Source organism: Ctenopharyngodon idella, chromosome 23 (genome assembly GCF_019924925.1).
Source record: "Ctenopharyngodon idella isolate HZGC_01 chromosome 23, HZGC01, whole genome shotgun sequence".
Classification (NCBI taxonomy): Eukaryota; Metazoa; Chordata; class Actinopteri; order Cypriniformes; family Xenocyprididae; genus Ctenopharyngodon; species Ctenopharyngodon idella.
In genome coordinates, this window is record NC_067242.1 from 17,344,680 (window position 1) to 17,361,934 (window position 17,255).

General features: G+C 37.6%; 1 protein-coding gene across 2 annotated transcripts in view; it reads right to left on the reverse strand.

Annotated features, from left to right (window-relative positions):
* c23h8orf34 (chromosome 23 C8orf34 homolog) overlaps positions 1-17,255 on the reverse strand; it is a 103,340-nt gene that overhangs the window by 26,995 nt on the left and 59,090 nt on the right. Inside the window, exons 8-10 of one of the 2 annotated variants that reach the window (XM_051881492.1) lie at positions 14,559-14,685; positions 8,898-8,980; positions 5,692-5,765 (exon numbers count right to left, since the gene is read on the reverse strand). In XM_051881492.1, the coding sequence (XP_051737452.1) occupies positions 5,692-5,765; positions 8,898-8,980; positions 14,559-14,685 (284 nt within the window). Of the gene's footprint in view, positions 1-5,691; positions 5,766-8,897; positions 8,981-14,549; positions 14,686-17,255 lie in introns of both variants that reach the window. The other variant, XM_051881491.1, reaches the window with a different exon arrangement.

The window sequence follows — 17,255 nt, forward strand, 5'->3', positions numbered from 1 at the left end:
CAGAAATTTGTAATGAGTGAAAAACATGAACCAGATGGCTCGGTGGAATATATGGGAGAGTCTGTCAGCTCCTCTGGCATATATCTTATAAATTGCCTGAATTACATTCAGTGTTTGAATTGAAGGGAAGTTGCAGGGTCTCAGACTCCCATACGAGCTCAGGGACCTCATTCAGAAGAAGAAATTGGGGCCACCCCTGCTGTTTCACTCAACTAAACAATATCACAACACTGTTTTCTTCAACTTCAAAATTGGATCCTCATTTTCACTTGGCGATAAGAGTAAAGATTTAATTTACGATTCTTCCTGAGCGGATGTTATACAGTACAGACTACTACAAAAACAGATGCAAATAGATTTTGCATCTTCATACTGACATGCTTTTCTTCAAAGCAACTTTAGTCATTTCAAGTTACATTATTAAAATTACAATTTGAGTGAAAATGAATGAAAGTGAATAAAAATGAACATGAATTTTGGAGTTTGGTATTTGATTTCTCCCACTTTTGCTTTAATTTGCTTTCACTTGAGCTGACATCTTCATTTCTTTGTTTAAAATCCCCAAATTTGTTTATTTTCAGGTTTACATTAGACTTTGAATCTCAGATTTTTACTGTGGATTCAGACTTTTGGAACCCACTGTAATCAGACATGGAGGTAAATTCACACTGCAGTTTAGAGGACTGAAACAACAAATCCAGAACCAGAAATGTGGGAAAAAAGGATTTGTCTTCATGCAAAAATGTGTAATGACACAGATCATCATCTGTGTCAAGAATAACTACATTCTTCCATGTTATAAATGATCAGGTCCAATCAGAAAGATCAGGAAGGCCAATGCACAGCTATTTCCAAACTTTACCTTTTTAGCTCACACAGTCAAAGCAAACTCTCCTCAAGGCTGTTTTTTTAATATCACCCCAGTACTAAGACAATCAAGACCGGAAACCACATGAGAGAGACCCATTAATGTGCGATGGCTTATATTACAAGAAGGTCAATCTTAAAAGAAAAGCTTGAAGCTGAAATATTTTGGATCTGCCAAGGTGGGAGGCTGTCACAACAAAAGTGAAGCCCATAGGAAAAAAGAAAACACATATCCTGATTTTCTAGCCGTACATAAACAAATCTTTCAGTAATACAGACATTATGTTACATGGACGTAATTAGCATATGCAGAAAAACATAAAATACTTCCTTCTCAATCACTTTAATAATGAAACATCCAGGTCAGGCTCACGAGGTTTCATTAAATTCTACCATCTGATTCTCATTTTATGAAAACAAAGCAGAAATATAGTCTGAATTGGTAGAATGAATAATTAACTTTAAAACATTTTCTGACATTTTTCTGACTTCCTACAGTACAACTACTTAATAGTGCAATATCAGTTTAACACATTAATTCACTCTGATTAATTCTGGAAAAAAAAAATAAAAAATACACAATTAGAAAAAAAAGAAGGAAAAAAAAAAAAATGAATCATGCCAGACTTGAGCAGAATTAACCACTGCCTATATAGAAATGTAATGTCTTGAAAAAAACATTATTTGGGGTAATTAGTAATTAGTTGATAAGCATATCATAATTTTATTATTATTTTATATATTATTATTATATAATCATAATTATCGTTTATAAAATATTATTATGTTTAATTTATAAATGTTCTATTATTCTGTTCAACAGCAAAGAAACATTCAATGCTATAGTATATTTAATGCTTCGTATAATATTAAATAAAAGAAAAATACAACAAAATCATATAATGTAATTTATAAAATTGTTAGTTCCTGTCCTTGATTCTGATTGGTCAATAGCTGTGTTTTATTTACGATAAAACACGGCTATGACAGCTTCACCCAACGGTTCTGTGTATCACTACACAACACCCTTAGCCACCACTCTTAGCAACGTAAACTGTTTTTTCTCAATTGATATTGTTCATTGAAGCTTACTGTATTATGTAGAAGAGTATTGTGAGAAAAAGATCGAGTGAGCAAGTTCTGCATTTTCCTGACCTGCATTCAGATTTAGCATTTTCCTTCAGGTCAGTCCTATGTTCATAATAAAAAATCTGTTTAAATGTCTGATGTATTATCTTGTCCTTTTAACAGTTAAGGGGTTTTCCCGTGACTGACAGCGCTAGTCAAAGCATTTGTCAGTTGCATCTTGTTCCGTATTCACACCAATTCAGTCTCTTCAATGTCAAAGTCTTCGCTACTGACTGACACACTCATAAAAACAGTCTTTGCCGCCATCTAATGGCGTAATAATGTAACTTCTGTTGCTGTTCACGGTCAGGGACTATTTTTTCCGGCGGTAGGAAGGCTTTTAGTAAAAGTTTACTTCATGAAAGTTGCATTGATACATATTTTTGGCTTTAATATTTCTATTGTGTGGTAACCGTTTTATAAAAGCAATAAGGTACTCGAGGCTAGTGCTGTATAATGAATAAGTCACGGCTGAAGGGGTTGCAGGCACTTCGCTTCGCATCGTGCCTAACAATGCCCTTCAGCCGTGACTTATTCACGATACAGCATAGCCTCTCGTACCTTATTGCTTACATAATACATAAGTTAGTTATAGTATAACATTCATAAAATTAACAGATTATTAAAAAAATCATAAAAACAGAATGTATGTAAAAAATAATAATAATACAGTTTGTCCAAAGGCCAACAACCAAACTAAATTCTCCCAAGATGCTCTATGCAATCTGGAGCCCATAAGCAGCTCTGCCCATCACGATCATCATTTATGGGGCTAAGAACACGTGTTACAGCCAGGATGAGAGCAGCACAGATACAGTGCCCATGACTATTGTTGTCCCAAGAAGTGACTCAGCTCATAAAAGTATTACGTTTTGTTTTCCGTGCCATTCTGGGCGGCAAGACGAGAGAACCCCTAAGGACCAGTTAAAGTAATAAGCTATTAGGAAGACAAATCGCATTTGCCTTTCAAATAGAGCCCAAAATAAGCAATTAACCAGAAAACAACCACATTAAGCTTTAAAAAGCAGCAGTAGGTGATCTGATCCTTTCACAATCGCCGCTTCATGTGGGAAACATTAGCCGTCTTGCTCTAAACTCACTGGCACGGTTTAATCTATAGACGATGGGGCCTCCTTTCACACTTTCTCTGTCTCTCCCTTTCTTTTTTTCCCTTTCAGAAAGAGAGACAGGTCTTAAAAATGCACGCCAAAGTAAAGAGCGTGTTTCTGTGTGAATGAGAAAGCAGACCTAAATGCGTGTGAGGCCCTATACGGTGTCCGGACGGCATTGTTTACTCTGTGGTATGGTTTCTCAGGGCAGTCACTGCTCCTTGGGTGTCCTCACTGGGCGACGAAGAAGAAGCCTCACACGCCTGGTGTTGCCACTCTGTCTGGAGTGTTCAGCCCATAAGCTCCACACACGACTCAGCCAGAGATTCCTAAAGAGGATTTTTCCAACACTTTTCCTCTGTAATTATAGCTGCACTCTCTGTTCTGCTGCTGATAGAAAAATAACCACTTCATGATGGGTTATAGGGAGTTTGGGGTTGCTGTAGTGACAGAAACCTCTATACAGTTAAATTCCCATGAGATTCTGAGAGTCAGACACAGAATACAAGGAGATAGGTTGTTCACAAAGGTCTGAGCTGCCTATTAACTGTTTTTCTATGGCTTTGTTCCTACATGGCAAGAACACGGTCGTCAGTGCAGTTGTAGAGTACTAAATACCAGAGTTGTGCGCCTGCCAGAACTGAATTGAAAATACTTTTAAACCCAATTAAACTCCTCAATTTGTATTCAATCTGAGGTTGCAAACAGAACTTATAATTGATTGATAGACAGAACAATAGAACTAAAGAATGACAGATAGAATGACAGACAGACAGACAGATACATAGATGGATAGATAAATAGAACTACAGACACATAGACGTATAGATAAACATAACCACAGACAGACAGACACAGACCGTAGATAAATAGAATGACGGACAGACAGACGGACACACAGACGGTAGATAAATAGAATGACAGATTGACAGACAGATACATAGACCTATAGATGAATAGAACAACAGTCAGAAAGACAGACGGACACATAGACGGATAGATAAATAGAATGACAGACAGACAGACAGACAGACAGACAGACAAACAGATAGATAGATAGATAGATAGATAGATAGATAGATAGATAGAACAACAGACACATAGATGGATAGACAGACAGACAGATAGATGGATAGATAGATAGATAGACACATAGACGGATAGACAGACAGACAGATAGATAGATAGATAGATAGATAGATAGACACATATATACGGTAGACAAATAGAATGACAGACAGACAGATGGATAAACAGACAGAAAGACAGACAGACAGACACATAGATGTATAGATAAATAGAACAACAGACAGACAGAGATATAGACGTATAGATAAACATAACCACAGACAGACAGACAGACAGACACACACACACACACACACACACACACACACACACATAGACGTAGAGATAAATAGAGCGACAGACAGAAAGACACATAGACGGATAGATAAACATAACGACAGACAGACAGACACAGACCGTAGATAAATAGAATGACGGACAGACAGACAGACACGTAGACCTATAGATAAATACAATGACAGAAAAACACAGATGGACACATAGACCGATAGATAAATTGAACGACATAAAGACACAGGCGGACACACAGACGGTAGATAAATAGAATGACAGAAAGACAGACAGACAGACACACAGAGGGTAGATAAATAGAATGACAGATCGACAGACAGATACATAGACCTATAGATGAATAGAACGACAGTCAGAAAGACAGACGGACACATAGATGGATAGATAAATAGAATGACTGACAGACAGACAGGCAGACAGACAGACAGACAGACAGACAGACAGACAGACAGACAGACAGACAGACAGACAGACAGACAGACAGATAGATAGATAGATAGATAGATAGATAGATAGATAGATAGAATGACAGACATAGATAGATAGATAGATAGATAGATAGATAGATAGATAGATAGATAGATAGATAGATCTGTCACAGAGGCACATAGATAGAAGGATAGATGAACAGACAGACAGACTTGAAACCCTTGTGTTCTGCTCAGCTGTCTTTGAACACAATATCATGTCCTGTGTGAACGGTTCCAGACTCCTGTTATTGTGTTCCATGTTGGAAGTCTGTTCTGGTCTCTGGTGGCTGTTGCTGACAGATTTGATGGAATGGGGGATTTCTACAACACAGGTGTCCTCATTGACCTCTCTCTCAAATGTAAACGAACACTTTTCCATCAACAATACGATACTCTGCAAGAAGGACGCAAGTCTTGCGTGCTTTCTCACCAGGTAAACAGCCAAGATTGTGTTCATCCAAAACCTGCACCTTTTTAATAGCTCCTTAATCAAACACAATGTACCTTTTACACATGATAAGCTCTTATTCATTGTTTGGCAAGGTAAGCGTCCCCTCTAGCTTGACAAGCATGGAGACAAATAGTCAAGTCACGCTGGGGCCAGTCCTCCCTGGAGAACGATGTAAGTGGTTTTAACTGTCCCTCTGACAGCGCTCACAATGGAGATGATGCTGTAGACATTAATGACTTGTGGAAAGTGATATAATGAACAGTTTTGCTGGGTGAGGATCACCTACCTGCCCTGTCACCTGAGAGGCAGTCTGCAGATCTTCTGCTGCTGTCAGGGTTTCTGTCACCGCGGGTAATGGACCTGATCCAGAAGAACAAAAACACAATAAGGCCTTTACCACACGCACACACACACTCACAATATGCTCCCACACCAAAAGGGCCCCTCAAGAGACAATGGATAGATTAAATTTCTCCTCAGTAAGAGTGAGTGAATCCCAAACAAAAAACTAATTTTTAACTGCCTGCTCCTTTCAGCAGACTCCATAACATGATACAGTACTCACATGAATCTGCTCTTTCTGGATATGATATGTGATTTAACGGGATCATCTGAGAGGAGAAAAGCAGGGTGGGCTTTTCTACAGTTCTGCTTGGGAGGTACTACACGGCCCTATGTTGAGAGGGGCCCACTAAAGTCTTTTAAACCCTACAGAGTTTATTTAAAAAAAACTAAACTAAATGTAAATTAATAAATAAATAATAACAAATAAAAACTAAAAAATAACTAGTAAATTTACAATGTAATTGAAAAAAAAAAAACAGTTAAAATAAACAGACTTATTTTTTTTAAATAAACAGACTTAACAATTAAAAAATGTTAATACAATTTTTGTAAAATAATAAATAATTAATTAATATAAATAATTTTGGAATAAACTTATGCTCACCAAGCTGAATTTTAAGCAGCCATTACTCCAGTTTTCAGTGTCACATGATCCTTCAGAAATCAGAATTCTAATGTTGATTTGGTGCTCAAAAAAGTTTCTTCTTATTATCAATGAGCACGTTTACATGCACACCAGTAAGCTGATAACTCACAAATATCAGCTTATTGAAATAACCAGTTTTCCCCGTTTACATGCAAACCAGTAAACTGACAAAGCAAGTAAACCACGTTTATGACTTTATTAATAAATCGGGTTATTTCCCTTTAGTGACGTCAAAAATAATAATTTGCGTATCTGACTCCGAGTATTCCATATGTTATGTCAGTTGTGATGTTGAATAAAGCTTACAACATGTCAGTGAGAAACTTACGGCTATTATTCTCTCATGCAGTTACAGATGCAGCGTTTTGATTGAACCACTTCTACTTATGCCGCACGAGAGATGAGAACACATTTTTACAATTTTCTGGGTCTTGAAAGAGTCTGTGTTTGCGATATTTCCTTCTTCCTTTCCTGCAAAACGCTCGCTCTGTCTGGATGCGTTTAAATCTGCACTAAGGATGAGTTTCTGTCATGCATCACACATGCGCACTTCAATAAGCCGACAGAAAGCAGGTTAATGCGTTTACATGCTGCGCAAAATTGGAGTAAGAGGCAAAAAACTACCTGTTCCGACCAGTTTATGCTTAAGCCATTTATGACCTTACTCCGATAAAAGAAAACGGGTTACCGCGTTTACATGACCTCTTGCGTTGTCAGATTATTAAGAATAATTGGCTTAAGAACGTTCATGTGAACACACTCAATGTTGAAAACTGTTGTGCTGCTTAAAAGATTAGTTCACTTTCAAATGAAAATTAGCCCAAGCTTTACTCACCCTCAAGCCATCCTAGGTGTATATGACTTTCTTCTATCTGATGAACATAATCGAAGAAATATTAAGAAATATCCTGACGCATCCGAGCTTTATAATGGCGGTGAGCGATACCAACGAGTATGAGCTGAAGAAACTGCATCCATCCACATCCATCCATCATAGACGTGTACTCTGGTTAATAAAGGCCTTCTGACGCGAATCGATGCGGTTGTGTAAAAAAAAAAAAAATCCATATTTAACAAGTTATGAAGTAAAATATCTAGCTTCCGCTAGACCACCTTCCGTATTCAACGTACGAAGAAAGTGTAAAAGTGTTGCAGTTCAAAACGCTTGTGCTACGTCCTCCTTCCCTATTCAACTTATGGAAAAAGTGTAACTGACGCAATGCCAGTTTATACTTTCTTCATAACTTGAATACAGAAGGTGGTCTGGCGAAAGCTAGATATTTTACTTCATAACTTGTTAAATATAGATATTTTTTTACACAATTGCATCGATTCGGCCTTTATTAACCATGTGGAGTACACGTTTATGATGTATGGATGTGGATGGAGGCACATTCTTCAGCTCATACTCGTTGATCCCGTTTACAGCCATTATAAAATTTGGATGCGTCAGGATATTTATTAATATTTCTTCGATTGTGTTCATCAGAAAGAAGAAAGTCATATACACCTAGGATGGCTTGAGGGTGAGTAAAGCTTGGGCTAATTTTCATTTGAAAGTGAACTAATCCTTTAACATTTTTGTGGAAACCATAATACACTACTATTCAAAAGTTTGGGGTAAGTACATTAAAAAAAAAAAAAAAGAAAGAGAAGAAACATACTACTTAATTACTTTTAGTACTTTTATTCATCAAGGACGCATTAAATTGATCAAAAGTGACAGTAAAGACATTTATATTGTTACAAAATATTTCTATTTCAGATAAATGCTGTTCAGTGAACTTTCTCTTAACTCTTAATGTTTTAAGGATTATATGTTAAAATATAAAAATTACCTAGTTCTGGCATGAAACTCTAGATGGCGCAGGCTGATAGGTCTTCAACTCATTTGGTAGCGATCACATCATTATCTATATAGCACAGCTGATTGGTTGCTGTTGCATCAGCGGCCAATGAGCTGCGGCTCAACATTAAAAAAAATACCGGTAGTGTTGCTGTTAGCAGTCTGCAGCATGCTTTCAGAAACCCTCCACCTTCCCCGGCTCCACCTGTATAGATCTGCTATGGGGGTTAATTCATGTACGTTACGTGTGCAGCAGCAGCATAGCAGATCTATTCCACCAAGACCAATTACTTTAACATTGCCATACCCATTACCATGCAATCTCCATTACCATACCAATCTCCCGAGAGTTGTCATGACAGAAATATGATAAAACTATCTTTAAAAAGATAAACTGTAACAATGTTTCACAATATTGCTGTTTTTACTTTATTTGATCCAATAAATGCAGCCTTGGTGAACATAAGAGACTTCCTTCAAACATACTTAAAAGTTTTAATTATTCCAAATTTTGAACGGTAGTGTGTATAAGTGCAAGAGCCCAATATATTTTCTTTTTGGACAGGATTGGCCTATTGTGTTGCTTCATATCCCATTATAAACAAATGTTGTCCCCAGGCCCAATGAATTTTCAGTTATGCCTGTGGGTACTTACAAGGTATTTCTGGCACTGCTTGCTCTGGGATATGGGGTGCTGGTTCCTCTTCAGGCCTTGCAGTTAGACTGTCCCCTTGAAGCCTAAAAAATACAAAAATTCAGCATTAAAGGCTTTAATTTCAAATAAGTGGCTTGCATTTCTCCACACAGTTATGATAGCTGTGAAAGATAACAGTGGAAATACTATCATGTTCTCCATTCAGAGCAAACTCTCTGCTGAGGCTATAAAAGAACTCTATGTAATGGATCAGTATCAAATAAAATCTCTATTTTTACCCAGTGTATTTGCTAGATGAGAACAAGTGGAGACAGTGAGTCTCTATTCATAAAAGGTGATGAGACCGTGCCAAAGCAGTCTATTTGTCTTATCACTATCAGGGGAGGATGAGGATATGGGCAGGCTGGAATGTAGACAGAGCGTAACATAGGGGAACGCTTAAGACCTAACAACAATCTACTAATCGCCAAACAGTGCAGCTGTCTCAAACACCCATAATTTATGATGCCCTATCTCAGAGGATGCTAGGATTAGGAGCTTGCCTAAAGAGGGTTTGTTCTTAAAGGAACAGTTCATCCAAAAATGAAAATTCTCTCATTATTTACTCACACACATGTCGTTCCAAAACACAATTTGATGCTGCTCTTTACATAAAAAATTAAAGTGAATCATTCCAAACCCATAAGTCACTGAGTCATCTTCAAACACAAACGAAGATTTTTTTTTTTAAGGAAATCTGCAAGAGTTCTGTCCCTCCATTGAAAGTCTTTTCGTCCAAAACTCTGATCTCAAAAAGAGATTGTAAAATAAATCCATATGAATTGGTGGCTTTACATTATGAACAGATTTAATTTAGGCTTTTATTTACATCTAAACAGAACACTCAAACATGGTTTTCATTGGTTCTCGCGTGTCAAGCAAGTACGGTTGTTGGTTGAGCTTCCGTTTACCAAATTTGAGTGATCCATGTACGTTCGCTGACCAATGTTTATATGTGAATAAAAGCCTAAATTAAATCTGTTCTTCATATAAAGCAATTGTATCTCTTTAGAAGACTTAAATTAAAAATTAAATTGATTTATTTTACAATCTTTTTATGAACATGTTGAAGCATCAGAGTTTTGGGTGAATAGACTTTCAATGGAGGGACAAATATTGGGTTTTGGAACAACATAGTGAATAACTGATGACAAAATTTTCATTTTTGGGTGAACTAACCCTTAAATTTGTCCAAGATGCAGATTCATATCACACAAATAAGATTTTAGAGTTGTGACGGAGGAGAAGAGGGCTTCAATTTCAGTCTGTTCCTTACACTAAACCATCTCATGACTTAGAAGACTCACATTATAGTGAATGAGTTATATGGACTACTGTTCTGATGTTATGCTTATTTGCCATTTTGGAAGCTATTTGTCCCAGTCCTCCATTTGACACAGTTACACTGTGTAGCTTAATCTAATAAAGATTGAGACGCAGGAAGAACACAGAGAATCAACAAAGCAACTACACTGATGACGACGAACACAGAACTGGGAAAACTAAAGGCTTATATACACAGTGAATGATAATTAACTAAACAAGGAACAGGTGTGAAACTAATTAGAAACCACAGTAACAAACAATGACAAGAACTCGGAACCAAAGCGGAAAATGATCGTTACACTGTACTGTACATGACAAAGAGCAGTGTGAGCATAATGTCTAAAATGCCCTTTTGTGGTCAATGAAAGAAATCCATTATCCATTTTTGGGTGAACTAGCCCTTTGTGACTGTCTGTTGGACTACCGTGATGCTTTTAGGCAGTGAAAACCAATAAAATGTGCTTTAAAAAAAAGGACCCACACTGTAAGAAAAAAAATTGTAGAAAAGCATAAAAGCTACTAGTAATTTTCTGTTTATGAACATTTTCTTTAACCCTAAAACTCAAAATTCAAAATATGAACACTGGGCCTTATTTTTATAGACTTTTCTTAGTGCGCACTTCAGAATTGTGTGGCCAGGATCATGTGATTTGAGTAGGAGCATCCAATTAAAACCTTTCAGTCTCACAAATTTCCTAGAGGACTGGAAAATGAAGACCTACAGCATGGTAATTGTCATACCTTATTCTTCAACAATGCCGTATTCTCAAACTGTTATTTTGGAGCGGTTTCATTTCAGAACTGTAAATCACCAAATGCTGCAGTTAGCAAATGATAGGCTTGATTCATTTCACATTTCTCAGCATTGCCATTGCGTGCCTTTTCCTGTAAGCAGTCAAGCCAGCTAATAAGCATGATGACAAAAGTAAACAACCCCTTCTCTTTTTACTGCTTTACCTGTCATTCCTTGCCTTTTCATTGAAGTTTCTGTAACTTAATTTTTCTCTCTCTAATTTATCCTCTTCATACTTTCTCATATGTAGAGAAGCCACTGAGAAAAAACAGATCGGGTTTAGTCCACCATCTGAGCAGTTCCTTTTAATACACCATCATTTTGAATAAATAATGAACATAATGACGGTCAATGACTCATACAACTGTGCTTGATTGGGTCAGTCCCCTCATAATACGAGAGAGGTGTTAGATCTTGAATGCATTTGGCAGCTGTGGCTCAGGTTTGCTATAAAAGGTTTGCTATAATTTTGCCCCAGTATTTTCCTGCACTGGATCAGTTGCACTTTTTTCACATTCACATACCCCTATATGTAATGCAGAAGTGTCATATTTGTAGCCAATTTAAGGATCAGATGAAATCAGAGAGTGATTGTGCTACTTCAAGATTAGCTGTTTTCCTAAGCATGTGTGGCTAGTCTACCACCTCATCCATCAAGTGAAGAGGACAGACACGAGCAGATAAGGAATAAATCCCATGACCTTTCCGACAGTGGTGAACTATAGGACAGCGGATCCCTGCAAAAGATTTAGTAAGGCTAAGAACACATAAGTTTTTCACGTTTCATAGCCAGTTTAAGTTTCATTGTGACTGATATTTGCAGGCATATTGCATCTTGTGAGAGAACGTATGAATAATTAGACAAAATAACGTTGCATTCACTATTTAGTTGTATTCATTCGTTATTTATTATATTACATTTATTATTGCAATGCTTTGAATTAATAAAACATAATGTGCTGTATTTAATTAGATACTAAATGAAAATGAGGCTGTAAGTGATACATATTCAGTCCATTCTAAATGTATTGAGCCTAATTTTCATATGATTTTTTCAGAATTTTTTGTCAACTGGAAATTTTTTTTGAAAGATGTACAAACGTGTTTGGTGTAAGCTATATATATATATTATAAGATATTTATAATGTTACAAAAAATCTTTTTAAAATTATAAATTAATGCTTTTCCACAAAAATATTAAGCAGCACAATTGTTCTCAACATTCATAAGATGATCAATGATAAGAATCACCAAATCAGCATATTAGAATGATTTCTGAAGGATCATGTGACACTGAAGACGAGTAATGATGCTGAAAATTCAGCTTAGAATTTAGAATAAAAGTGGCGTTAAGATTATTGCCCATATAGACGGCAACAATAAATCAGTGAATCCACTGAATGAACTTGAAAGGCTTAAGTATAATGTTACAATTTATGACTGTCTAACGTCCGGACTTTCCGGACTGCTGTTAAGCATGATGTTCTTCACTCATTGACCACTTGAGATAAATGTCCAGATAAAAGGATTCCTAAGTCTGAGCCTAAGAAAATGTGAAGAATGCTGCCTGCGTCCTCCAAGTAGCCGCATGCCCAGGCAAAGAAATGGAAAAGGAAAAACATAGAGAGAGAGATGGGCATCAGTTTCCTCACGTTATATAGCTACTGCTGTTTGGCAAGTCTTAAGGCAAGTCTATATGGCACTGAAGAGATTCCAGGTGTACAAACAGACACTTAGTGCCAGTTAGTGAATCACTGATTCAGTCTGATTTATGAATGAATCATTCAAATTAATTGTTCAGGTTTTGTAAAGCTCAGAATCAAAACATTGATTCATTCATCAATTGTACATCACTAATGTGGAGTAAAAGATCAACAAAATATGTAAGCGGGGTGGGCCGTATTCACAATCCTGCACATTTAACCTGTGATATAAACAAATGAACTTCCACATCAATGTGATAAACAGTCAGCAAACAAACTGTGATCTTGTGATAAGCATTCAGCAAACCTACAGCGAGAAGATATGTTCAGCATCTCGTAGACTGTGAAGAATGCCTAAAGTATCCGTGATGAATCTGATGCGGAGCAGAAATGAAAAGCAAAAAAGAAAAAGCCAAACAAAACAAATGTTGGGCAATGTAGGAGCGTGGCAGCCATCTAACCCAGCGGATTCGTTTTTTATCAGAGCCTGGCATCGGACATGAGCACTGAGTCATCCTATCACAGCCAACAGTGTGAAATTTGATCATTTTGTCCAGCCACAAACTACAAAACAGGAAATAAAAACAGAAAACAAGAGATAATGAAGATTATCTTTGTTTGTGAATATTATGAATACAATCAGATTTCTAGAACGCTTTTAAGATATGTGTGCTTTCTCTCATCCACAGATGGTATTTCTTCAACTTTGGATACTTTCATGTCCTGGGGTGAGCAGATTTGAAATTTGAAAAAAAAAAAAAAAAAAAAGTCTTTCCATTATTTATTTCTGTTGCTTTTTAACTGCCTTTTATGTAAAATCATTAGCACGTTTAAAAATGTTATCATTTAAACAAAGAGAAATAGACAAACCATTTAATATTTTTATTGTGTGAAAATGATTTATATCTTCAAAAGTTTATATTTAAAAAATATTTACAATATTTTACAATGTAATTTCCAGTCAAGGTGTCAGATAATGCAAAAATTGTGAAAATATCATTTAATAGTGTTTATTTAGGATACATAAAATTGTAGCTGTAAAATTAGCTTTAGCGAGACAAAGAAGTCTGCCATTTACATAAGACATAAAACAAGAATGTCATTACCACAATCACCATTCCTGAAACAGAATGTTAATTTGAAATGTTTTGGAAATGACACTGTGGTGGAAATGTTCCTGACTGTCTATGGAGGGACAGAATGCTCTCAGATTTCATCAAGAAGACCTTCATTTGTGTTCCGAAGATGAACGAAAGTCTTACTCGTTTGGAACGACATGAGGGTGAGTAATTAATGACAGAATTTTTGGGTGAACTAACCCTTTAAGAGAGTTCATTTTCTAAAAATCCAAAGGGCCAAAAGTGCCCATAGTTGAAGAAACACCTAGTCTTAAGAAAACTGCACATCTCATAGTCACCTCAGTAAGATGAATGTTGTGCATTACCTCAGCGTGTAGTCATTCACCTTTAGCTCTCAGAGCTTTAACTCTAGATTGTTGGAATGCTGTGTGTGGCCCTCATATCCGGCTGAAAGGGGTTCGGTTGCGGCCTCTCAGCAAACAGAGGTCAGGATACGTGACTCGTGACTTGACTAAGATATATGACAGTGCATTCTAGTGCAGACCTGATGATGACATTGTTCACATTGTGTGTACCTCTTGACTTGATAAATGGAGGTTTGCAGAAATGGCAACCCTGAGGGATGCTGAGGGGCAGCTCTAGTGGTCTAGTGAAGTCATTGAGTAGAGTAGAGTAGAGCTGTTGGTAAATATTGAGCTGTGTAAATATTTACCTTGCACACCTTGAGCAGATGTTGAGAGTGACTTTGGCCTGGGGTTCTGAACAGTAGGAGCTGCGGCCCTGGCTGAACTTACTGCCAGACGGCAACAGGCCAGTGACCCCCTCCATTCGCAGGTCATCCAGATCCTCTGAGAGAGAAACAGAGAGAGAGAGAGAGAGAGAAAGGATGATTTTAACCTTCATGTTATGATGAGCCTGGCTATTGCTTTTGTTTTTTGAGCCCCAAGGATCCTGATGATGACTGTGTAAAAAAAATAAATAATAATAAGCATTTTGAAATGAACCTATTGTTTTTAATAATATTATTAATATGACTTCTGTATTATTTATATTATTTTTGTATTTTAATGTTTTTTATTTTAATGTCTATAAAATAATAATATAAATTATTATTATTATTTCATAGACATTAAAATAATAACAATAAAATACAAAAATAATTGAAATAATACAAAAATAATATTAATAATATGACTAAAAACAAAAGGTTATTATTATTATTATCATTATTATTATAACATTATTATTATAACTTTATTATTATTATAACCTTATTATTATTAGTAGTATTATTAGCAGATGATTGTAACTGGATCAGAAAACTCACTGAATTTCTGACATTTTTATAGAGGATGTAAGCTGAGATCAACCTTATATTTAAATTTATTTATTTATTTATTTTTTTTATAAACATTAAAAGGGTTACACTGACTATGAACAGAACAGGGTTCATTCAAAAGGCCTAAACTGTATCTATCTTTCTGACAAAGACAAAAAAAAAAAAAAAAACTTTGAACAGTCCAGGTGATCAACCACTTAAACCATCTTAAACTATTTAATTGCAGCAGTTCTCTCCGCTTACTAGTGTAACCGGTCCTACTTGACCCACTCTGAGCCGGATTTGAACAGGCGTCTCTAGCATGGGAGGCGGGCGTACTAAAAAGGACACTAAATACAGCAGCCTACAGCATCAGTTGCCAGTGTGCCTCAAGAGGTACTGGGTTTATATGCACAGCTCTTACTAGCTTACATTACACTCACCCTCCTAAACCTCACTCCCATCCGGGTCACGGCACCAAATGCACCTGGTCCTACTCTACCCGCTTTGAGCAGGATTCAAACTGGCATCTTCAGCATTGGAGGCGGGTGCGCTAACAAGGACAGCAAATACTGCAGCCTCTAGCGTCAGGTGCCAGTGTGCCTCAAGAGGTATTAAGTTTATATACACAGCTCTTACTAGCTTATTTAACGTTACACTCACCCCCCTAAACCTCACTCCCATCAGGGTCACGGTTCCAAATGTACCGGTCCTACTCTACCCGCTCCGAGCGGGACTCAAACCGGCATCTTCAGCATGGGAGGCGGGTGCGCTAACAAGTACGCTAAAGACCACAGCCTCTAGCATCAGTCGCCAGTGTGCCTCAAGAGCTATTAAGTTTATATGCCCAGCTCTTACTAGCTTTCGTTACACTCCCCCCCCCAAACTTCACTCCCATCCGGGTCACGGCATCGAATCTAACGGTTCTACTCTACCCGCTCCGAGCGGGATTTCGAACCGGCACCTTCAGCATGGGTGGCAGATGCACTAACAAGGACGCTAAAGACCACAACCTCTAGCGTCAGTCGCAAGTGCGCCTCTTGAGGCCAGGAGAGTGAGGTTTACCCACGCAGCTTTTTACTAGCTGGCCTCCGTTACACTGGCATTACAAACAGACTGACAGAAGGAAAGCAGAGAAGAGAAAATACATCAAGAGAGAAAAATAAAGCTAACAGCACTGAGATGGGCAACTCTATACTCTCTGAGGTCGCTGGTGACCCCCTCACAGCATATGCTCACAGCATGGTCGCCTGCAGCCAGCTAACAGGTGCAGATGGCTGGATCTGAGAGATGTGCTTCTCTTTACACTACAGCTGTTCCTCTACAACACGCAATTGGGCCGCTGGGTTAAAGCTGGGTTGTTTCCCAGAGTTCAGCTCAATTATACGAGTAAGCAAAGCGTACTGTTTTTTTAAGCTATATAACATCAGCCTAACAGCAAGCAGAAGTGATACTGTAGTCAATTCAACATTCTGTACCAATTAGGTGTATTATATAACTCAATAGATGTATGGTCAGTTGTGTGTGAAATAGCTTTAACGCGGCTCATCAAATCCGATTTCACTGTTTCATAATGCCAATTTGACAAAGCATGTTTCTCACAGGGAGTTTCGTTCTCATGTCACAAACATCATGATCCAGCAAGAACGAGAAGCAGTGGGGTAAAGTGAGCTGCGCTCAGTGAGGTCAGCGCCTCCCACCCGTGCCTGTGGCTGTAGGTGTTATATACCAAATGTACCACTTACGCTGAGCCAGCTGACTGTGTGTGGAAGGACACACACACAAAAAAACACCTTGTAAGACAAGTAAGTGTAGCTAATGGCAGGAATTAGACTTGGCCTATTCAACGAAACTCTTACTCGACTCACTTTACATCTCTCAATTGCCTTGTCTTTTTGTTTGAGCTGCTAATGTGGGAAGGGGCCCGGTGGGAAACAACTTATCAGTCGCAATTAAAAGCCCTGAAACGCACCTTTTTGTGTTCGAACGCTCCATGGTGTCAACATGAGATTTCTCCCATAAGGCTTCGTGCAAGCATGGAGAGCATGTGTTTGTGCAAAAGGGAGGTCCGCTTGGCACAGGAATGTGGACACTGCCTTG